Source organism: Chenopodium album, chromosome 18, assembly GCF_948465745.1.
Source record: "Chenopodium album chromosome 18, dcCheAlbu1.1, whole genome shotgun sequence".
Lineage (NCBI taxonomy): Eukaryota > Viridiplantae > Streptophyta > Magnoliopsida > Caryophyllales > Amaranthaceae > Chenopodium > Chenopodium album.
Genome location: NC_137851.1, coordinates 1,219,909 through 1,243,950, shown reverse-complemented (window position 1 = coordinate 1,243,950; position 24,042 = coordinate 1,219,909). Strand labels below are relative to the sequence as shown.

At 32.6% G+C, this 24,042-nt stretch overlaps 4 protein-coding genes across 6 annotated transcripts; 1 reads left to right on the top strand and 3 right to left on the bottom strand.

The window, feature by feature from the left end:
• The first annotated feature begins 1,026 nt into the window (after positions 1 to 1,026).
• On the top strand, positions 1,027 to 2,468 carry LOC145592581 (F-box protein At5g18160-like). Its single transcript, XM_081649084.1, has one exon. It carries the CDS (start codon positions 1,142 to 1,144, stop codon positions 2,312 to 2,314), a length of 1,173 nt encoding a protein of 390 aa, XP_081505210.1. The 5' UTR covers positions 1,027 to 1,141; the 3' UTR covers positions 2,315 to 2,468.
• Positions 2,469 to 5,230: 2,762 nt separating this feature from the next.
• LOC145592580 (uncharacterized) lies at positions 5,231 to 9,145 on the bottom strand. The gene is made up of 5 exons (XM_081649083.1): positions 8,989 to 9,145; positions 8,210 to 8,323; positions 6,104 to 6,183; positions 5,698 to 5,822; positions 5,231 to 5,586 (listed from the first exon to the last, which is right to left on the bottom strand). The coding sequence occupies exons 1-5, from the start codon at positions 9,039 to 9,041 to the stop codon at positions 5,515 to 5,517; spliced, it is 444 nt and encodes a 147-aa protein (XP_081505209.1). The 5' UTR covers positions 9,042 to 9,145; the 3' UTR covers positions 5,231 to 5,514.
• Positions 9,146 to 15,911: 6,766 nt separating this feature from the next.
• LOC145591112 (uncharacterized) lies at positions 15,912 to 17,804 on the bottom strand. The gene is made up of 3 exons (XM_081647515.1): positions 17,703 to 17,804; positions 16,710 to 17,151; positions 15,912 to 16,390 (listed from the first exon to the last, which is right to left on the bottom strand). Exons 2-3 carry the CDS (start codon positions 17,139 to 17,141, stop codon positions 16,208 to 16,210), a joined length of 615 nt encoding a protein of 204 aa, XP_081503641.1. The 5' UTR covers positions 17,142 to 17,151; positions 17,703 to 17,804; the 3' UTR covers positions 15,912 to 16,207.
• Positions 17,805 to 20,102: 2,298 nt separating this feature from the next.
• On the bottom strand, positions 20,103 to 21,644 carry LOC145591111 (uncharacterized). 3 transcript variants are annotated; one of them, XM_081647512.1, is made up of 3 exons: positions 21,559 to 21,644; positions 20,861 to 21,227; positions 20,103 to 20,519 (listed from the first exon to the last, which is right to left on the bottom strand). In XM_081647512.1, the coding sequence occupies exons 2-3, from the start codon at positions 21,218 to 21,220 to the stop codon at positions 20,352 to 20,354; spliced, it is 528 nt and encodes a 175-aa protein (XP_081503638.1). In that variant the 5' UTR covers positions 21,221 to 21,227; positions 21,559 to 21,644; the 3' UTR covers positions 20,103 to 20,351. The 3 variants fall into 3 exon arrangements, with proteins under 3 accessions (XP_081503638.1, XP_081503639.1, XP_081503640.1); XM_081647513.1 differs by having other exon boundaries at positions 21,568 to 21,623; XM_081647514.1 differs by having other exon boundaries at positions 21,603 to 21,623.
• Positions 21,645 to 24,042: the final 2,398 nt, after the last annotated feature.

Below are 24,042 nucleotides of genomic sequence, written 5' to 3'. Positions count from 1 at the left end.
AGAAAGGAACTCCTACAGCCTACAGGGGAAAACCGCGAGCGTGAGTAGTGAACCCGTGCAACGGCCTAAGCTGCGAAGGTTGTGTGATTTATGGAGCCAACAGCCAACTGTAAATGGTATGATTGTGGTTGTAATGTTGCTGTGATGCGAATGAAAGCGTCGGTTGAAGGGAGACTCTCAGGAGTTGAGCTGTTTACCTAATTCAATTCTTTGGTTGAAAGAGTACGGTACCACCTTTATTGCAAAAGGACATAGGACAATGACAAAGTGACATAGAGTATATCAATATGTTTTCGTTGGCAAACGACTAAACGATATTGACCAAAATAATGGTCCTGATTTCCTCATAGTTACAAACCCACTTGTTCAGCTTCTAGATTTTATAAAGAAAAAATGAAAGTTGAATAAAGATGAAACATAAGAAAAGACGCACGATTCGCACGACCCATCCAATACTTCCAACGTAGTAGTCTTGTTGTGGGTGCTTGAAATGTTTATGTCAACAATTCAACTTAGTTTGAATTTTGAAAGGTTGTAACTTGTAACAGTTGTAAGTCTTGTAATTACTCTTATCATTCTTTATACAACATGGTGAACACATGTTAAACATGATAGGATTTGATTAATGATATATGCTGAACCGGTAGAATTATGTGACATATACGAATACTATGGGTTTGCCTAGAGAAGATTAATGAAAATCTCAATTATGAATATTATGATCCTATTTTATTTACTTGATTTTTACTTATTAAAAAAAAAAAACAAAATTTATTTATTAAGATAAATTTAGAAAAAATAGGTTTAGATTAGGGTTGATATGATATGACTAATCAAATTCAAATTTGGATTAGCTTATAATTTTTTATTTTAATTAAATTTATATCATTATTAAAAGTTTGACTTCGATTAACTACGGATTTTAGGCAGTCAATTTTCTACTCTGTAAAACTCTCCACTTGAAAGTTATAAAGCTAGTTCGAGTTTAAACTTGTGAGAGTTATTAAAACCTCAATTAGGCTAAATTACCCTTGCAAACATCGATTCCAGTATTCCACCACTATACTTTCATTAACCCCTTTTCTTCCTTAACAAAACCCTAGAATACAAAACTCAATCAGAAGCTCACAAAACCACAACAATGGCGGACGAAGATCCAGACTCTCTCACTCAGTTAATTACAAACCCTAATTGGGAAAAACCCATCAATGGCCGCTTACCTCCAGACTCTCTCACCCAAATCTGGGCTCGTCTTCCCGTAAAATCCCTCTACAAATTCCGATCCGTTTGTAAACTCTGGAATTCCCTCATTTCTTCGGACCCTCTTCTCTCCGATCTCCGCCACCAATTCCACCACTCAATCCCGCCTCCACCGCCGCCGAATCTCATCCTCTTCCTCCGCCACCTCCCGGATGAACCGGTCAAAGTTCCCGATCGCCCAGTTCATCTCTCAATCCGACCCTTTGAAGAACTCTTCCGGGTCGACCGTGACCCGAATACCCATTCCATAAAAAACGGGTTTACCCCTTATGTTGATTTCTCTCTCCAATTTCTTCCATCAAAGGGTCCAATTGTTTGCTTTGTTTCTGATCGCTATTTTTACCTCTGTAACCCCAGTACTCAGGAATTCCTTCGTCTTCCTCCGGGGCAAAATGGTAATTCCATCACCTCAAATGGTGGGTTTGGGTTTCTGGGTGATGAGAATCGGTATGTTCTTGTTGGGTTAACCGGTGAAAAGTGTGAATTTTTTGAGTTTGGACCGGGATTAGCCGGTTCCGGTTGTTGGCGACAAATCAAACAGAGTTGTCCTGTTCAGGTGAAGCGGTTTGGGTTAATGGTGAACCGGGAGTTTTACTGGACCGTTGATAATGGTCCAGGTTTTGTGGTGTGTTTGGATGTTAAAGAGGAAGAATTTAGGGTAATTCAACCACCTCAAGGAAATGAAAATGAGGTTATATTATATGATTTGTTATATTTGGTCGAATTTAAAGGGTGTTTATGTGCTGTTGATAATTATTCAATTGCTTCGAGAATGCAAATTTGGGTGTTGAATCAAATTGAAGGTGAATTTATTTGGAATAGAAAGTTTAACATTTTTATATCTGGGATGGCTAGAGATGTGGTGTATCCATTTTGTGATTATGAGGGTGAAAATGGGGGAGATATGGTGTTGTGTAATGAAACAAGGAGCAGGCTTTATAGTTATAATTTGAAGAACCGGAGTATTAAGCAGGTTTACCGGCCTAAACATCGAACTAATGACCGCCTCGCTTTGTATACTCCTGGCCTTTTCCCTCTTTCCATTGCTAGTTGAGATTTTTGGTTATGAATATTATGTCAGGAATTTAGGATTCATGTTGTTTAGGGAACTTGATGTTTTTGTTCACAGCATTATGTTTGAGCATTGAGCCTTTGTTTCTCCGTACATTGAATTCGAGAAATGTTGAAATGAATAATTGTTACTTTAATGGTGTTATGGTATTGATTTTGAGTTTGGCTTGTTTTAGAAATGAGCGATCATTACTGAAACAGAGCGTGTATTTGATTCTGCCCATGGATTGAACAAAAGCCCTCTCAATGTGGACTTGTGTGATCAGTTCATTTTGGACAGAACGTTTGCTGTATGCTTTTGTGATTGGATTTTCTAGCTGGACTGGTATGCATGAAGCTGTGCTCATCTGTTCCTTCCGATTTGCTTACAGCAACCGCACGTATAGCCTTTGACATTGCAAGTTCGTGTGGCTCCGATGCCAATGGCTATGCTGTGACTTTTGAGCCATTAATTTCATGTCAATTGCTGGACTACATTCTTTATTGACATTTATTCAAATTGAGATTAGAAAGAAGTTCCTGCGAAAGCTTTTGCCAAAACGAGCCTTCTCTTGGCAGAGATAATGCTGACTATTTCAAGTGTGAATAGCACTAGAAACTCATGTTCTTATACTTCGTATGTGGAACTCTCACTTTCAGCTGTGTTTGAAATGATGTGTTTGACTCAATTATTTGAGTGAATATGTTCCTTGAAAAGCATTACAATGTCTTTGCTCTATTTCATGCAAACGCCCTTTCTTTTTTATAAACGCTGCGTGAGTAGACATCTACCCTGATGGCCTGATGTGCAGCTCGAAGTTGGACAGGGCTCATAACATAGTTGATACAGTAAAAGATTGGCGTGAAGTTATGAACCAATCTATATTTTTTGTATTTATTTTTATATTGTAATGGTTCTATTTCATTTGTGGGAGTAGATGATTTGCATTGGTGATGAATCACTTCACATAGAACACTTTTTCTTTTGCTTCTTGAAATTGTATTTGCTATGTTATTCTTTTATATTATCTTGTTTATTGAGGCATAACAATTCTGAAAGTGATGTATGGAGAAGTTGTATTTTGCTAGAGTGATCATTATGTCGACATTTTTACCAAATATGATGTGGATTAAGCAACTGATCTTCCACTATACCAACTCCAAGAATCATTAGTGAGGCAGAGGAATATGTCTAGCAAGAGCACTCCTGCCTTTACAACTTGCTCGGAACACCCGGGCTTAGTTTCATCATGGGCTGAAGCAATTGCTAGGTGTGAGCATCTCTTAACAGAAATCCTTGTCCGACTGCCTGCAAAGTCCCTGATGAAGTTCAAATCTGTCTCAAAACACTGGAACTTCCTCATATCAGCCCCATACTTCTCTCTCCTGCACATGCTTCACAATTCGAAGGATTCTATGCCCGTCTCTGGCATTTTCCTCCGCAGGAGATGTGTTCCATCGCCTTATGCTTACTGGTTCCTTCCTGTTACTGATTCAGATATTAGTCTCCCATCATTTTCTGAGACATCAAGCTCGACATTTGAAATCCCTGCATTAGCTGGCCTGGTTGTATCAATCTTGCAGTCTTGCAACGGGCTACTGCTCTACTACAGCATCAGTCCGAGTAATTCCCAGGTTCTGAATCTCCATGTTTGCAATCCCATAACTAGCCAATTGAGAACGATTCCAAACATTCAGAACTCCTTTTTATCAGCCTCTCTGGCTTTTAATCCATGCAGTTCAAGCTATGGGTACAAGATAGTTTCTGTACACACATCGGTATCACCTGATCATTATGTCCTCAAAGTATATTCATCTGAGACTGGGTGCTGGAAAGATGTGGATGGTAGCATCAGGGTTCTAAACGATATGGCTCTCAGGAACGGAGTGTATTGGAGAGGCTCTATCCATTGGGTTAGTAGCAGCAGGGAGTCATTGTACTTGGAGGTTGATAAAGAGCGGGTTGCAAAAATGCCATCTCCTGTTTTCTCCAGGCCAGAAAGAGGGAACATGAAGTGTTTCGAATGCAAGGGGAAGCTGTGGTGTCTATGGCATGAATACAGTGACATGACTTTGGAAGTTCATATGTTGGACAATTATGAGGAAGGTTGGCTCCTCAAGTTCACTTTAAATCTTGGAGTTGTAAGGAAAGCAAGTTGCTTATCGGGTGCTTATCATCCTGAATTTGCAATTCTTTCACTTATAGTTGGCAGAAAACGTAATGGGAGGAGAGAAATGCATGATGGTGGTTATTCATGTCCCTGGTAAAATCTTGGGCTATGATCTGGAGGAGGGAACTATCAAGGAGATGTGCAAGATCCCACTGATTGAAGGCGAGGCACCCGGGGAACGCCAATTTTATTGTGGTGATGCTTATTTATATAGTTACAGTTTGGCATGTGTGTGAAGTTTGATGCATAAATTTGATCAATACTCTTTGCTGACAGCAATTGTTTGATGTTTTGTTCTAGTAATATACCTTAGTTGTTTAAATGTCTTAATTGTTACTTCATGCAAGAATATGCTCTATTATAGTTAGTTTAGTTTGAGGAACTGCATGCTCTCAATGATCTTTTGCAAAAGATGATACATTATAAAGTAACGAAATATTGCAGATTGTTTCAACTCTTCCGAGTAGTCTCATCTAGTTTTTGACCTTGTTGGATATCCCTTCAAAATCGATCCTTTAATTTGTAAAAATAAAAGCAAATCCAATAAATTATCCCAATTGAGAAATGAATATTATACCTAATTTCGGATTTACTTGCCTTAATGCCAATTCAAATTACACTATTGACGTGATGTAATATGGACAGAAGACATATGTACCCCGATATTTACATCTGAAAATTAGTGATGCAGTATTAGTGAATGAGAATATGGTGGGTTGCAAACTGTATTGCTATGTCTCCAAACTCTGTAGTATGAAATAGGTACTTTATAACAGCAATAAAAATTGATAAGATGCCGATTACAAGAAAGCTCCTGAACCTCAACCAATCAGGACAGCTGATATCACAAATTACACCAATGCTAGCCCCTAATATAGGTCAGAATGGTTGTTCACACACATCTTTTTCTTTCTAAAGATACAAATTAGTAAATTCTCCTTGAACACACGTCAAGATTGTCTGAAGATCCATTGTTTCCATGATATACAGTATGGCTATGAAAGGAAGACGCAAAGTAGGATCCCTCCAGTATTCAGAACTCGGTTGGGGGCTTCAACCTAACAAGTCTTTTGATTCTTTCTTTGTCGGTATTCTCCAGAACTCCCTGGATATGAAAGGTATTTGTGGATAAGTTTAGCTAGAAATGTCTCTTGAATATAAATTCAGAAGCATAAAAGCGACCAATACGATGGCAAAAAAGTAATTAAGTCCTTACCGTCCAAACAATTTCATCAAGGCATAAGCAGATCCTTCCATATTTGTCCAGGAACATGCGTTCAGTTGGTGGTTTTCCGCAGACATCCTTCAACGTCGAGGTAATTATGAATATAACTTCTGACACTAGAAAAATGCAATCACCAACATAAGTGCTGGGCACTCTCAACCAAAATACAAAGGATGACAAACATTTATCAAGCAAAAGTCAAGTTCTCTTTATTAAAGTAGTTGATAACAGATGCATTTTTTTATTTTATAATCACGGGGTAAATGTAAATAATATTTATTCCCTTTTGCAACTTGTTACCAGGATTGAAAACGCAATGACAAGTTAGCAATCCAAACTGCACCATACAGTGATCATTGTAGCCTAATTCTGACACAGAGAAAAGACGTATACTTACAAGCAAGTTCGTCATACTCATCCTTGCCAACAAGATAGATGTGAATACCTCCAAGCACAGTATAAACAATATACACCGACCTGCATGAAAGTTAAAGCACAAAAAGAGAAAAGTGGAATCAATTATACAGAGTAAAATACAGCACAACAATACACCCACTATCCGACTTTGATAATACAATTCAAGCGAGTTCCTAGGTTAGAGGAAGGAATCAAGTATTCAGTTGTGTTGTTAAGACCTGCAACTAAGATGCTGAAAAATGAAGTGTAATTAAATCCATATCATAACTTATTCTAAATGAAGGACGTTTTTGTTCAGATGAGTCAGAAATACAGGTCATATAACAGCAGGAATTTTACATTTCTACAAATGGTGTTGAAAAGGCCATTGATACTTCCAACATAGAACTTAACTACTACGTAATAAGTAACTTGCTAAATTTTGCAAAAGGCAAAAAAAACTTCAAATTATGATCTTCAGTACCCTCTACAGGTAGATTCACTTTAACCCCAAACTATTGTTGTGTTAGGACTTAGTATATGAGGATTTGAAGCGAAAGGAAGGGAGGGAAAGTAATGGATTAATATACATTTTATTTGAGTATAAGATGGGGGAAGAGGAAACGGGTAAATATGAAAGGATCCAATATAATATCTCTTATAATAAACTAAATCCTTTCAAAGTAAAAAAGATTGGAGGGAAAACACAATCCTATTTATTCTTTCCTTCCCCTTCCATCTCTTTCTATCCCACTGTTTCTTTCCAAATTCACCATAAATAACTTAGGCCCTCTTCTCTTCACCTTATTTTTACTGAACAAAATTATATTTACGGAACTTAAAGTAATTTTACTGAACTAAAATTATTTTTGCTGAATTAAAATTATTTTTACTGATTTTCTATTATAATTCTTTTTTAAGAAAATTGAATTTTACTGAACTGAACTTATTTTTACTGAACTGAAATTAATTTTACTGAACTGAAATTATTTTACTTAATATTATTTTTTTAAGGTGAAAAGAACAGCGCCTTAATAAGTGTTTAGATTTTAGAAAGACATGTAGGTAATAAAAAATTCACCCATACAAATTCTAGCACAATAATAAAATGCATGCGTTTTACTATTAACAATATCATGAAATGTTATACGAAGTATTTTAACTTTTGAAAATCTCTTCAAACCAGTTTTCATACTATGTTATTTGGACCCTTCTTGTAATTAGAACATATTCACTCACCATTGGAATTGAGGAACTCAAGTTCAAGTCATTAGAAACCAAAAGTTTTTATCCAACCGCATCTAGTCCTAGTTTATTGCTCTAGTATAGACTATAGAGACTGTGTTAAGAGAATAATCTAATGATGTTTAGATAATTTACCACATTTTCTAACTTAACTTCTAATATTCCTGACAAACATTCCATCTATAGCATTCTACTTCTGAACTATTGATGTTACATTAATAAAAAAGAAACCTCCTATTCACATATGGCCTCACAGCTCATACTCAAGATTTTCCAGTAACAATTTCCTCGTTCAGCATGAACAACAACAATCAACATATGATAGCAGGATACAGCAATTTATGGGAAATTCTGAAGACATATGTATTTGCAGTAAAATTAGGATATCCTTAAGCCTTTAAGACTCAGTAAAAAGGGCGTAGCGCAACATAATGAAATCTTGCAAATTTGAAATGATAGGAAATCAAATGCATGTAGCAAGGGATGCACAAGCCTAGCCAGTCAGACAGGATATCCATCACCATTGACAATTGGAGCAGCCAGGAATTAATTCTTCAAACGTATTATCCACAGAACATTATTGATGTCATAGATACATGGAGTAAAATTTTCCAGACTTTTTTCACTTTTAATTGTCTATAAGACCAACACTCATAATAAGATGGGGGGCAATGGAGAAACGAACGACCATTTGACGTGTAAAACATGTTAATAAGATTTGAATACTAAACATTTGCTAAAGAGAAGCCTCAAATTTATTTATAACTTGCACCAATAGGATGCAACGGCATTGTAAACGCCTAAACGATATTGTACACAGCTATGCTATATCTTATGTTATCACAACAGAAGTGCTACATACTTGTGTGAAGCAACAAAGAGCTCTTCATTTTTAGCATCCTTGAGATTCTCTGTACCCAACTTAACTAAGAAAGTTCGCCAATGCAACCGCTCCTCAGCAGGAACTCCATTGAACCTGAAATACAACGGGGGAGTGGTTAGCTAAATGAACAACAACGAATCACCTAAATCTTCAGTCGGGGTATCAGTGAAAGCATCAAAGCAGCATAAACTGAGGTTAAGTAGTAACACATTTACCCATGGTTGCAGATCCTGCTAATTGAACTAACATTCCAACTGTTAGATACTATTCTATCACCAACAGTTATCACAGATGACTTAGAAATCAAAAAATCTAAACCCAGATCCCATAAAAGTAGCATAAATCATCTTTTGCACATAAAGCAACAATTAAGACTTGATAACTTCAATCTTAAAAAACATAAAACCCCAAATTTATTCTCTTTAACATTAATCAAGCACAATTCTCATCAAAATCCCTAAATCAGCTCAAATTTAGTGAAAACCCACATTACACATCAAACTATATACTAGTACAAATTTGCAAGTAAAAAAAAAAAAAAAAATTGGAAAATTGAAAGGATAGTATTGTGATTCAAGAGCAGATCAAAGCAAATCAAATACTGGGTATCCAGAAAAAATTGATAATTGCGAATAAGCAATACTTAAATTCAGCAAAACTGGGTAATTGAGATCGATAATCAAGATAAAAGGGAAGCAAGAAGCAAAAATCCGAAATGGGTAATTTGCAGATTAACAAAGAAGTAAAAAATTGAATACCTTTCGATGAGAATGTTGCCCTCGGAGTTGGAAAGTAGTACTGCCAGCAACATCTCTTCCTTTGCTCTGTTTTGGAAGAAAGAAAAGTGAAATTGAAAGAAAAAGAATAGTGGTCAACTGAAAATGGGGTTTTATTTGGGAAGAATTGAAGAATGTTCAAACGAAGGGCCTTTGAGAAAACCTGCTTGCCGATTGAAAATTTTACAGTAGTCACTGTACTTAATTTTTATTGGTTGATTTTTAATTTAATTTTTTTGTTAGTCAAACTTATTTCAAAAATCAGTTTTCTGAATTGTTTTGATGTAAATCTTAGTTATAAGTACTCCATCAATGAATATTGCAAAAGGTAAACAGTTGCTTTGAGATTGTTGTGTGAAACGGGAATAACTAGTATTTTTTTTTTTGGACACGATGGAGTAGTATATGTATATTCGAATTATGATGGTTTAGGGCTTGTTGGTAAGCGTTAATGTATGAATAGTATGATATTTTGTAGTCTGTATTAATAATGAATGTGTGTTGGCAATTTTGTAAGGAAGTCTGAACTTGTGTCCATGGAATTGGAATATTGTCTCCATCACAAAATTGATTTTAGGCATGAAAGAATTTACAGCTCAATATATATATATATATATATATATATATATATATATATATATATATATATATATATATATATATATATATATATATATATATATATATATATATATGTATATATATATTTTAAATTAACACCTTTGTTATGTTTAGTGATTAGTATTACAACTTTACAAGCAAAGGAAAAATTCAATATATGCATGTTTGCTTACAAGTATATAATTGTATATACTACGTATCATGATGTTCCATATACGAGTATATAATTCTTAATTGTATAATACTTCGTATATGGTTTAATTTTATTGTTCATGAAAGATTCAATTGTTCATGGATGACATGATTGACATCCGTACGTACTTTGGCTCTTATACAAATGTAGAAATTACCATACAAGGTAACGTGGTCTTGTTTGACAATTGGTTGTTGGATGTCGGCTAGTTTGATTGGCTGGTTTGATTGACTGTTTGTATTGGCTTTTTTTGTTAGCCGTTTAACTTTTTATTAGTCTAAAAACATGTTTGGTAAAATTGGCTGTTGGATGTTATTAGTAACTTAAGTAGCCAAAAGCCAAAATCTACTCCAAGTAGCCTTTTCATTTTGGCTTAAAAGCCAACTTTTCAGCTGGCTGAAAAAGCCATTTACCAAACACAAATTTTGGATGTTTAACCAAATAAAAAAGCCAAAAACCAATTAAAAAGCCAATGAAAAGTCATTTACCAAACAAACCCTTACACAGAAGCTAGCTTACATGTCCTTATTACAACAGGTGCATTAGACATACTCAAAATTAAAAGAAAGATCGATCATATGATTCATATATATAAGAAAGAGGGCATTTTTATTTAGTACTAGTAATTTTGGGTTATAATTGATTTATAAGTAACACAAGTACAACCCACCTAGGCACCTAGCCCACCTTCATCAACCAGCGCATTTGGCCGCCTCGCGCACTTCTTGACCATCAACTCATCTAATGTCGCTTTGTGATCATAGCTCAATTGTGACTTCTTCCTCCCACGCTGAATTGACGACGCCATTTATTTCTACCTTCAATTAACGTATTAATGGATGCATGCATACATACAATCATATATATAAACCAAGTTAGTCATCGAGAATATTTCACACGTGAGTTATTAAGACTAATTAATTAGATACGAGTACATTTTAAATCAACAAAAATAAACATGTAAAGTTTGGTAACAATAAACAGGATATGGGATATTGGCTCCATCATAAACATTGATTTTAAGCATGAATTTACAATTAACTCAATAACTCATCTAGAATGGTAACGAATTACAAGTTTATAATGAAATTTTATGAAGAAAATAAGGTATTCGTGTCCATCGGAGATATTCCTTCATTTACCATTCATGATCATGGAAGATTATTGAATAACTGTAATAGTGTAATACTAGTGCTCGTATAAATTATTTACTTTTATTATTACAGCTAGTATTAAATTTATTGCTAATTACGAAAACTGCCATTGTGCTTCATGTATGTTCAAGAGGAAGAAATAATCGTTATAGTTTAATTTAACAGCTTTGTTATGTTTAGTACTCGTATGGAGTAACTAGCAGTACAACCGTACAAGGAAAAGTTCAATACATGTTTGCTTAGCTTAATTAGTTAATTGTATATAGATCGATCTTAATAATTGTATATGTATGGTTTTACCATTCATGATCATGGAAGATTCAATAATTGCTCAAGGATTACATCCGTAATTTAACTGTTAATTATATAAATGTAGAAATTAACATGCAAGTTAACTTAGATAGAAGCTAGCTTGCATATTCTTACAACAATAGTTGCATTAGACATGCTCAAAATCAAAAGAGAGATCGAACATTTTTATTTAATACTAGTAATTATAGGTTGTTGAATTGATTTATAGACGACAACCCAGGCTACTTAGGCACCAAACGCACCATTTTCAAACTGCGCATATGGCCACCTTGCGCACTTGATCAACGCACCTAATGTCACGTTCTGCTCGCAGCTCAATTGCGACTTCTTCCTTTCACACTGGATCGATGCCATTTTTTCTGCCTTCAATTTACGTATTGTTGCATGCATTTATATATACTTAGCCCAAGTTAGCGAGAATATTTCACATGTGAGTTATTAAGACTAATTAATTCTCTTACTAGTATTTAAATGAAGAACAATAAGGTATTATAAAAAATAAACAAGTAAAGTTTGGTAAAATTAGACAAAGTTCGTAATAAATAACAAATAAAGTTAACACAAATGTTGTTATTGTCAGATTTTTGTCCAACATTTTTTTTTTTTTTTTTTTTTTTTGACTAGAGCAAAGGAACTTTGTCCAACATATATAGGGTTAAAAATAGTTGAAAATATAATTTATGAAGAAAAAGAATTTTGATGTTAGGAATATATATAAGTACCCCATCCTATCACAATAAATTTTATACTCCATATAGACTATAGAGTACTTCATACAAAGTATATAATATGTATACTTCGTTTTTTTCCAATAGTATTTCTCTTTATTATAAAATATATTGTATTATATGAAGTACAAAGCAGATGGATTTTACTACTTTTAAAAAATACTACGTATATAGTAACTAAAGACCAATATATATTGACTGGATTGTAATTTAGTTAGGCTTATTCACTTTACCTCATTCAAATAACATTTCGTAAAAATAATTTAAATTCAATAAATATGAGTTAATTTCAACAAAAATAAGTTTAATTCAATAAAAATAAGTATTAAGCAGTAAAATTAAGTAAGTTTAGAGAACAAAAAAAGAGAGAATTGTTAAAATACGCTAAGTTTCAATCATCAATTACATACTACTAAAAGCAAATTTAAGAGAACGCTTGTCAATGCGTTATTAAAAAAATTCTCGCCAAAATTACTTTCTGAAAAAAATATTATTACATTAAAAAAAAAAAAATTGCATTTAGATTATGACTTTTATTTTATATCGACTTCCTAAAAAAAATATCTAAAATCTAAAGTAAAATTCCTAAAATGTCGACTTGTACATTATAACTATCACATATTTAAATATTTTCTCTCTCATGTTTTTATTGTTTTAATACGAACTGTATTTCATTTTTAATACGAACTGTATTTCATACGGTTTAATACTGATCAATCGATTTAGTTTTTTAATATCTAATTATATTTTCATTATAATTAGTCAATATCCGTGCATTGCACGGGGTTTCACCTAGTTTAAAATAAAGTCTAATTTCATTTTAATAAAAAAGATTCAATTTAGTAAAAATAAGGTTAAGATAGAGTACAAACTTTAATCATATATCATACGATATGTTTATTATTATGGAAAAGTTTTGAAGTATGAAGTCAATATATATATCACCAAAGGGTAAAGGCTCCCCGTTTCGTAACAATAAGAAAAAACTAAAATGTGAAAAATGGAAATACAAAGAGAAGAAAATAAGAAAATTACCTCGGCTAGTAAAAATCGATCACTATAGAGTTGAAGACTGTGTATTAGCTAGTGTGTTGCACGAGTTCTAGACTACATACACATACTGCTATTTATAGACTTGATGGATGGAAGGGATAATTATTATAATCATATGACCAAACATATATAAAATAACGAGTGTCAAATTTTGATTGATGCTCTCGGCCTAAAACATTATGCATCCCTTGATTCTTATATAACTCAAGATATGATAGTACACCAATTCTTATATGTGGTTGGGCACATGGTGTGACCATGTATTATAGCTAAGGGTTATTTTATTAGTGTGATAGGGGGCTATTTGGTCAGTGTTAAAGGAGTTATTTTGTTAGTGTTATAGGGATTATTTGGGAGTTACTTGGTCAATTTTATAGGGTTACTTTGTTCTTCGATAAGTGGTCACACGGTGAGATCAACAACATACAAGATGATGAGCTGATGACTGTATATGGCATATCTTAGCTTATTGTGGAGAATACTATCTGGTCTTTAATACAAAGTAAATAATTTAAGATACTCCGTATGTATCTCTTTAGTATTTTAGTGTCCATATTATGATCAATCAAAGATGACATTAAGACCTAATAACCTCTACTCTCTTAAGTTATAATAGAGTAATATTAACATATATCTACTTTGTATTTTTTAAAAATAAATTTAATTAGGTGTAGATAGGAACTCCGGAATACATAACAACATATAATGTAAAATTAAGGTAAAAGTAAGGAACATGATCTTATTATCCTCATTAGATCCTATTATTATGACTCCAATAATACAAACTAATTACTTAGAGAGCATATTTATTTCTATACATCGAGAGTGAACCAACCACTAACAATTTAAAGTAATATTCCAACACAAACTCGCTCCAATATACTATTCCGTATATATAATATAGCCATATAGGGGCATTGGCACCTAATACGTGAACGTGCTAATAATTTAATCAAGAATCAAAAAAGAAAATGGAAGCAAAGAATTGGTATCGAGTTCTTGCCTCCATTGGACTAATGGAGTACTTTATTATTGGAGCATCCGTAAATTTTCTAATCGAAACAAGTTTCTCATCCTCAAGTTTTTATTGAAGAGGATACTCCATAAACTCGAGCTAGTTGTCAATAATAATTTCAATATTAAAACATATAATTACAAATTAAATAGATAAGAGTTATGAGAAAGAGAATATTGAAAGTTTAGAGAGAATGTAAGGACTTGCTTGCAAAATATTTCGTAAATAAAATGTCTAGTAACATGCTTATCATTGGAGAGCAAAAAATAAACAACTTGACTGTAGCCCAAACAAACTAAATGTGTACAACTAATTTAATGTTTTACAAACTACAAGATGTTGTGGCTCAAATCACCATTGGAACACTTTGTAGTTAAAGAGTATTGTAGCTTCAAAATTGATATGGCAAAGCTTACCATCATAGATGCTCTTAAACAATGCATATATATTTATGTACTCGGAATGCCAAACTCTGGTTCAATATATATAGACCATGGATGAATTGTTTTCACCTCAAAGTAATTAAGCAATCTAGCTAGAGAACATTTTTATATTTAAATTCTCCAAAAATGTGTAATGTATTAAATAAATTGGGTGCTATTGTTTGAAGTTAATTTGGAGAACATCTATCTATAATATTTTAAGAATCCAAGACAAGTGTAGCCATGTAGCCTACATGCCTACAACACCATGCATGTGAATTACTTCTTCTTCTTCTTCTTTTTTAATTTTATTTTATTTTATTTTATTTTTTTAGCAAAAAAAAAAAAAAAAAAAAAAAAAAAAAAAAAAAAAAAAAAAAAAAAAAGGGGGTAGATAGATAACCTAACAAACATTTTAGCAATAAGAATAGTTGCATCAACCATACGATAATTTACCACATTCAAAGATATTATATTGGTACGTCTTTGTAGCAATGCGCATCATATATGTTGAGCAAGTCTTATTAATTAAGAAGGGAAAAAACCAAAGATAAAGATAATAATACATAAGAAAACTAGAAAAGAGGGCATTTTTATTTAGTATACTAGTAATTATAAGTTAGTTGTACGTGGAAATGAACATGCATATACAAGCTAGCTAGCTTGCATATCCTTACGTACCCGTACAAAAAATAGGTTAGTTCATATTGCCTTCGTTATAACGAAAAACAAGAACTAATTATTAAAAACTAGCCAGACCAGAAGACTATTATATGTTAATCAACTGGATCGGACTTAGTACATTATAATAATAATTATTATTATATTGATTATCTTACGTAGGGAGTTATTTGTTTAACCAGAGTAGATTACGGCAACTCCAGACCCGGCTGATTGATCAACAATGGTAACATACACTGAGGTTCCAGTCTCCGAGTCATTAGCATAAGCAATAAAATCGGATTCATTCAATTTCTCTTCAATCTGACTCCAGTTGATGTTGTCGAACTTGCTTCGAGGGCCACATTCCGCATAAACCTGACCCCAAATTTATTTATTGCAAGGAAACAAATGAAAGAATAAGTGGATAATTATTGTATGAACAAATAATTAATAATAATTCAATACAAGTGTATCCTTCACACTAATTAGAAGATTCTTTAGGGAGGGGCAATATTTTTACCATCCACTTGGCCACAACCCTTGCTTGGTCCGGCCATACACGTATATATAATTAAAGCAAGTTTTTTTTTTTTTTTTTTTTTTTTTTTTTTTTTTTTTTTGAAAAAAAGAAGGTTGCATTGTACTTACCTTTCTCCCACCATCATCACATATGTTGAGCAAATATTTTTTTATTTAGAGGAAAAAAAGAATATCAAAGAGAAAGATAACAATACATAAGAAAACTAGAAAAAAAAAAAAAAGGGCATTTTTATTTAGTACTGGTAAATATGAGCTAGTTGTACGCGGAAATGAACATGCATATACAAGCTAGCTAGCTTGCATGTCCTTATTACGTACTCGTACAATTGGTAGGGTAGTTCATAATGCCCCCTTAATAAAGAAAAACAACAACAAATTATTAAAAACTAGTCAGATCAGAAGATTATTATTGTTTAATCCACTGGATCGGACTTGGTACATTATTATTATTATTATTATTATTATTATTATTGATCATGGTACATAGAGAGTTTATTTGTTTAACCAGTGTAGGCTACGGCAACTGCAGATCCGGGTGACTGACCAACAATGGTAGCATACATCGAGGTTCCAGTCTCGGAGTCATTAGCATAAGCGATAAAATCGGATTCATTCAGTTTCTCTTCAATCTGACTCCAGTTGATGTTGTCGAACTTGCTTCGGCGCCCACAGTCCGCATAAGCCTGACTCCAATTAATTTAATTTTTTTCAAGGAAACAAATGAAAAAATATGAGACCATAAGTGGATAATTGTATGAACATACACTAGTAATTAATAATAAATCAATATATGTGTATTGACCGATCTCATGAGTTACCTTCAACTCATGAGACCAAATCTTTACCATTTGGCCACAACCCCTGCTTGGTCCGGCCATACACCTGTGTGTATGTGTGTGTGTATATATATATATATATATATATATATATATATATATATATATATATATATATATATATATATATCAGATTTTTTTAAAAAAAGAAAAAAGTTGTACTTACCTTTCTCCCACCATCATCGGACCAAGCAAGGAGCCAACCACATTCAACTCCAGCGCTGTTCTTGCCACCATAAACCACCGCGGCCTTAACACCCCCAATTAAGGCTGCTTGAGCAAAGGAACCAAAGCTATCAAGAGGATCTGTGTAGTCTTTCACGGTATATCCCTTCCATAACTTGGAGTTAAACACGTTCAAGGAACCCTTAGAAGTCTGATTTGTCAAGGCACCAGCTAATGCAGATAGTTTTGGTGCATTAGCGTCAGCCTTGTTTAGGCATTCCTTTTCAGCAACAATGGCACGGGACTTTTTCGCGATATCCTCCGAAACAAGTGATTTCTCTGCGCACTTGATCAACTCGTCTAAAGTTGCTTTCTGCTCGCAGCTCAATTGCACTGCTACTTTCTCCTTCCTCTCACACTGAATTGATGCCATTTTTTTGTACCTTCAGATCAATTTACGTCGTACCAGTTAAGCATTATTGCAAAATAATGAGTATATTTTAGCAAAATAAATAAAGTTCGATCTGACATTAATTAAAAAATAAAGATTAGCGCAAACAAATGATTCTAACAAATTTAAAATCATCAAAATTAATTTATTTTTTTCAACTGATATAAATTAAGTTCAATAAAAATAAGTATAAAAGATCAATATAACATAATATATATAAAACTAGCTGTTTACGCTTTTAAATAACAATAATTGTTTTTGATGGAATCGTGTTAAGGTATTAATACTGTATATTGTCAAATTCTCATCTAACATAGGGTCAAAACATTGCAATCAATAAATCTAATTTATATATACATGAAGAGAAAAATTCCCTAGTTTGTGAATATTATTGTACAAAAATGGTGCCTATATTAAAGTACTCCGTATATATTATGGGAATGTTGGGGAGTATGAAATAAGTACAAAGTCTCGTGCATGTTTACGTAAAGAAAACTAAAATGAGGAAAATGGAATATAAAGAGAAGAAAATATGGAAATTACCTTTGCTATGTATAGATCGATCACTATAGAAGAATGTGTATTAGCTACAGTGATGCACGACTTTTAGACTACATACACATATTGGTATTTATAGACTTGATGAATGGAAGGGATGATAAATGAAATCATCAAACCGAACATATAAAAGACACGTGTCAGTTTTTTAGTGACGCTCTCGACCTATATTCTTATCTATTTCAAGATATGTTCATATATTATCTATCTCGGCTTATAGTGGAGAATATCTTTACTATCTCCATGAGTATGGTAAGAGTCCATATTCTAATTTATGTAAGATACCCTTAAGACCCTACTACACTCCCTCTACAAGTCTACATGATTATTAAAGAAAATGTATATGTTAATTTTGACATTTATGTATGTTGTATAACCTTCAATAACTGAGTTAATTTTGTAATTATATGACATATTACTTTTGTTTTAAATAATTGTACTATTTTGACTTTTTTCACTGTACACTTGTCTTACTTTGATCATCATTTTATACCAATATATAAAAGCGGAAATTATTATGTAAAATATTATTGGTTTGTCTCAATTTATATATACAATTTTAAATAATTAATTATTAGAGATATAAAGAAATTAATGGTCAAATTTATATATCAACAAATATATGTGAAATTTATTATGGCGGTGTAATTATCTCAAAATGGTGAAAGTATCCATAAAGCCATAACGATACTAGTCATAATACCAATTAATGAAGAAGGAGGTTTGGCTCAGTTGGCCAAGTCTCTCAAATTCCAGGTGAGAGATCTGGGTTCGATTCTCATTAAACTCGCCTTGGGAGGAACTATAGAGTACGGAGTACCATTAGACGACCCAAAGATGAAAGATATTTGGGTCTTTAAGTTTCAAATCCCTTCGAACACGCTAACAATTAGCGCCTAAATTACATTAATCCCTTTAACCAAACAAAAATAAACGTAAAAAAGGAAAAAAGAAAAGAGTAATATGGAATAGGATATGCCACTCCCAATTTCATAATGCACAACTACTGGCATATGGAATTCGCATCTTATCCGTGAACATGCTAATAATTTAAACAAGAATCCAATTCAAATTCCAAAATTGAATACAAAATTGTGAAAAAAGAAATTAGAAGCAAAAAAATGGTATCGAATTCTTGCCTCCTACTTTATCATAAGGTGCCATTTCTATGAATGATTATTTTTATATTTATTTTTCCTGTAAATATATCTAATCGAACAAGATTCTCAAGTTGTTTTTTATTTTTTCACTTTCATTATTGAAGAAGACGATACTACATATATACATCGTTTGAGTCTTTGATTAATTAGCTACATCCTCCTTCTCCATTCATTAGGTAAATCAATATTAGTTGTAATATTTGGAAATTTACGCTAGCTATATATTCACGTTTTTCTATTTGATTACCTTTGTTGTTTTACATAGTGTTAAGAAAAAAATATTAGTCATGTGAGATTTTTGTTATATATATCTTTTTAATTACAATATTTCATTTTTATATATACTTACCCGTCTTTGATTGGAGATATAAAGGTTTTAATTAAAAATATATATTTACAAGTGTGAAAATCAAAAAGTTATCTTCACTAAAAGTTTTCAACCGAGTATTAGTTACCCATTTAACCTTCTTCTAATTCCAACATTGTCTCTTCTTTTGACTGCGCTATTGCATCTTATCTATCCCTAATTGTTTGCCCCATTGCATTTCGAATTCAAATTTTAATTTTTCTACCAAAAATTATCACTAGCTGCTAATCTGTAAGAAATAATATGACATGTGTAATCTTACCGGATTTGTTTCAATGTTTATTTTCAGAGTATCAGATTTTTATAATTTTTACATTAGCAAATTTAGAGGTATTTGATCATGTCTTAAAATTATCTTGGATACCATTAAAATTCGAATGAAGCAAACAAATCAGGAGAAAAAGGGTAACATGCAATAAATTTGTGGAATGATACTTCAGTGATCAAGCAATTCTTAAGCCCTTACCCCTCCGCCTTTGCCACTCGTACGTTCCACGCACATTCGATTGATTCTCAATGACACGGCCTCAAAAGAAGTAATATAATTAAGAAGAATTGGACTTATCTTTGTGTTATGCTCAAATAGGAGAAATTTGTTTTTGCCCTACTAGAGCAGCATACTACTATACGGCTATACCTACCATCTTGATTCTTGAATGGACGAATAATTGAATAACTTGTACCTTTAGGAGAGGGTTATACAAAAGTTGTGCAAAAAAATACATAGTAATCATCATAGATAAGTTTTCTTCTGGGGAATACTAGGCCACTTTTATGCCACTAAACCTAATACATTTTAATTTTCGCAAACTCGTATATTAATTAAAGAGTCAAAAGAGAACTAACATATGATTAATATGAGTATAAAAGAGACACTTTTTTTTATTATTAGTACAGACGTATAGTACAAGTGTCTAGCATACAGCCATATATGCATTTTATTATAGACGTTACATATATAATATTCTTAGTACGTAGTTGCTAGCTACGTTACTAGCAATACATAAGTATAAATCTCATCCATCTTATAATCGATTTGACTACCCTAGCTATATGATCATACAAATGCTTTGTATACCTAGCTTAGGGCGGACCGCGTTATTCCATTTAACTGAAATCTGCATAAACTACGTTCGCATAGATTTCGGCCTTCACCGAAGTTCGAGTATAAGCGTCAATGTAGGAGCACGACGAGGTGGAAGCGTCGAGGTCCTTTTCGACCTTATCCCAGTCTATGTTATGGAATTTCTCCAGAAGGCCACAATATCCTGAAGCCTGCATAATAATAATAATAATAATAATTATAATAATAATAATAATAATAATAATGTATAAATCATTTTAAGGATAACTATTGTATGTAACATTTTCATATTTAATTAGATATAAACAAAATAAAAGTAGTCAACTTTGTTGTTAGATTGAGCAGGTGTTACAATTCTTACAAAGGGTTATAAGACAAAATCATTATCATAAACTATTACTAATTTATTAGAAACTAAAATGAACTAAATATTTTATGAGAGAAGGAAATTAGAAACTGAACTGAACTGAAAATAAGCTGAAGAGAACATGTCCTAATTTAATCATCAGTGGCGTCATATATACGTACGTACCTTTCTAGTGTGACTTCCCTCATTGAAGGAATCAGACCAAGCCAAAAGATAACCATAGTGATTAAATGGATCATCGCTAGTTTTGAGGGAATACACGACAGCAGCCTTGATTCCCTTCTCCTTTTGTTCAAATTGTGTAAAGCCGGTTGATTCTTCTAATGTTGAATCATATTTATGATAGAATTTGCCAGACCATGTCTTCGCAGCGTAAAGGTGCATGGTTTTTTTGGTAGCATTGCTCTTGTTGTAAATCCAACCTCCAAAGAGCATCTCATCTTGGGGTTTCGCTTCTTCGGCTTGCTTGATAAGCTCATTCATGGCCGCTTCCTCCTTCCTCACCACACTCTGAGTTGAAGCCATTTCGATCCTAACAGACAGTACGTAACGTAGTTAATTTATTTACATGTGAGTTTTCCCACATTAAATAAGCATACTATCTTATTTCAGAAAAGTATAGCAACGCTGAATGGAAATCATGTAATGTAGCACTATTTTCTTTTATTTAGACTCGTATCAAATGTAGCAATAACATATTTTGTATATGTTGTTTCCCTCTCTCATCATCTCTGTTTTTAACTATTTATGATTTCAAAAAATTCATCTTTTGTAAAATTTTTAGGGTTTTCCCTTATTTGCATCAAACAAAAAATTAAAATTTCAACAAGTAACACACATGCATGAAAAACATTGAAAATAACCTTAATTACTTGAAGAGAATTGAAGTTAATGGAGACTACTGAACTTGACTTACTGAAATTTGCACGAATGCTAGACAAGCTACCAATTCATTTCCTATTTATAGTGGATGTGGGCATTGATTCTCTTTTACGATGTGAAGTTTCACAATTTTTAAAAACGACAAAAAAAAAAAAAAAAAAAAAAAAATAACAAATTAGTCCACCTATTGCTTATTTTGATTTATGCAATTCTTAATTTCTTATTCTTTAGATATGCATGGAGAACCTATTTGAAACTACTGTTATATTGTTACTTATACGGAGTAATAACAATGTCAAAACTTAAGATTATTGTTACAAACTTACAACAACATCAAAAAAGAAAATAGTCCGTATTAGGTCTTCTTTTTTCTTTTTTTTATTTTTTTTTTAATCAACAACCACGTGACAAATATCAGTATTTTTTTTTTATTTAAAAGGTTCTTACTCCAATATGTACGTAATGTTTGTCAAAAAAAAAAAAACAATATGTACGTAATGGCATACTAACACACCACCTCTCTCACAAATGCTGCTCGTATGTAGGGATGACGATATCAGATAGATATCCGCTAATCCGATCCACTCGCTTTAAATAAATGGACGAAAACCTGAAATAAATGGATGAAAAACGGGTGACGGATGAAGTGGATGATGGATCAGATCGGATGTGGATGATGATTTTTTCACCCGTTAACCATCCATCCACCCGTTTACACATATATAAAGATTTTTAATCTAAGAATTTTAATTAAAAAAATTGAAATATAAAATAAAAATATTTTGTTTGTCGCAAATTGAATTTTTCAAAGAATACGTAGTTAGTGCTTCCTTTTTATTTAAAAATTAATAATAACTTACGGACGTTACGATAGAAATAATCATAAATAATATTTTATGCGAAATTTTGTTTTAATAAAATGTTCATCCATTAGTTACCCGATCCACCGTTTCATCCGTGGATGATGAATGGACGAATACGGATGATGAGTGAAGCGGATGATAGATGGATCGATGGATGTGGATGATGGGATTGGAATGATGGATGGATGCGGTGAAGCTCCACCTAATCCGAATCCCATTCATTGTCATCTCTACTCTTATGTGGCACTGGCATCTTATCTATACAAACGATTCCATTCCATAATCCACTTCATTAGCTAAAAGCGATTGTCTACAATTAATTATACAAAGATTTTTTTTTTTTTTTTTTTAAATAACAAAACAAAAAGAATCAGTATGGAGTTCTTATCCATTAATGAGAATAATTTGTGGAATAATGAATAAACATGTAATGATGCGAGTTGCTGTGTACATACGTTAAGCTTTAGAACAAAGGTTACCGTGACTTGGTATTAACATTTAACAAAGCTGTGTATTGCAGTATTGGTGTTTTTTTTTTTTTTTTTTTTTTTGGTTGGTAAGGAGAAGGATCCTACCGGATTGGAACCTCTCACAGGTCCTCCCGATCCGGGTTAGCAGGCTAGATAATTTGAAAGAGTGGGGAGAAGATAAGGGAATCCCACTTTCCCAAATTGTCACTAATGGGGATTAAACCCCAACCTCATGATTTGAAAGGTGCTTTCCTTTCCACTAGACCAAGCTTAGCTTGGTTGCCATACTGGTATTTGGTACAACTTTTTTTTGATGCTCATTTGGTACTCCTACTAAACTTTAATTGTACGTATATTTCATATTTGTATTTGGTAGTATGATGAGGTTAGCGTGCATTTACCAGTTTGCCCTTGATAAACTTTTGTGAACTAATCATAGTTAGAATTGGGCAGCCCACATGGGCTTTCAATCAAAGATATGGACAGGTCATAATATGAAGCTCGAATTTATTGGGCTGATCTCATCTTCTCTAAAAGTAATGCATGCTTTAACTACTGTATTTTAAGTTTGTTTGTAAATTGTTTCTTCATTAAAAGAACAAGCTAAGATGAATAAATGAAAGTTTGGATTAAACCATTTTTGTGGGTAAGTCTATAATGACGAGGATTAACAACGAGGGAGCCCCAATTTATCACTTTGATAAACATTTATCAAGTGATGAAAATTTGTAAGTAAATCAATAAAAATGTCTAGTTATATCATTAATTATTTCGTAATTATATCAGTAAATGTGGATCCATATTTAATAAAAATTTATTGATTTATTTATAGTTTTGACATTTGAAAATTTGTGTATCAAGATGATAATAGACATACATCTTTAATTATTATAAGTAAAAATTGTTTTTTAAAAAAATGAATATTTCGATAATAGACATACACTGAGATGAATCTAATATGATCTTACATGATTATACTCTATATTCTATATCTATACTTATATATTAAAAAGCGTCAGAATTAATACGTGTCACGTGACACCCTTCACATGTATTATTAGATAGAGGAATCAGCTAGTAATGCAGTATTACTAAAAATATTGATAAACACATGGAAGAGAGAGAAAGGATG

Bases quoted from the DNA above. Each gene is read 5' to 3' on its own strand.
- LOC145592581 (XM_081649084.1), top strand. From the start codon at position 1,142: ATGGCGGACGAAGATCCAGACTCTCTCACTCAGTTAATTACAAACCCT.
- LOC145592580 (XM_081649083.1), bottom strand. From the start codon at position 9,041: ATGTTGCTGGCAGTACTACTTTCCAACTCCGAGGGCAACATTCTCATC. The intron at 8,324-8,988 runs GTATTCAATTTT...GTTGTATTTCAG, and splicing joins GGCAACATTCTCATCGAAAG to GTTCAATGGAGTTCCTGCTG. The intron at 5,823-6,103 runs GTAAGTATACGT...GCATTTTTCTAG, and splicing joins TGAGTATGACGAACTTGCTT to TGTCAGAAGTTATATTCATA.
- LOC145591112 (XM_081647515.1), bottom strand. From the start codon at position 17,141: ATGGCATCAATTCAGTGTGAGAGGAAGGAGAAAGTAGCAGTGCAATTG. The intron at 16,391-16,709 runs GTAAGTACAACT...AATTGGAGTCAG, and splicing joins CCGATGATGGTGGGAGAAAG to GCTTATGCGGACTGTGGGCG.
- LOC145591111 (XM_081647512.1), bottom strand. From the start codon at position 21,220: ATGGCTTCAACTCAGAGTGTGGTGAGGAAGGAGGAAGCGGCCATGAAT. The intron at 20,520-20,860 runs GTACGTACGTAT...ATTATTATGCAG, and splicing joins AGGGAAGTCACACTAGAAAG to GCTTCAGGATATTGTGGCCT.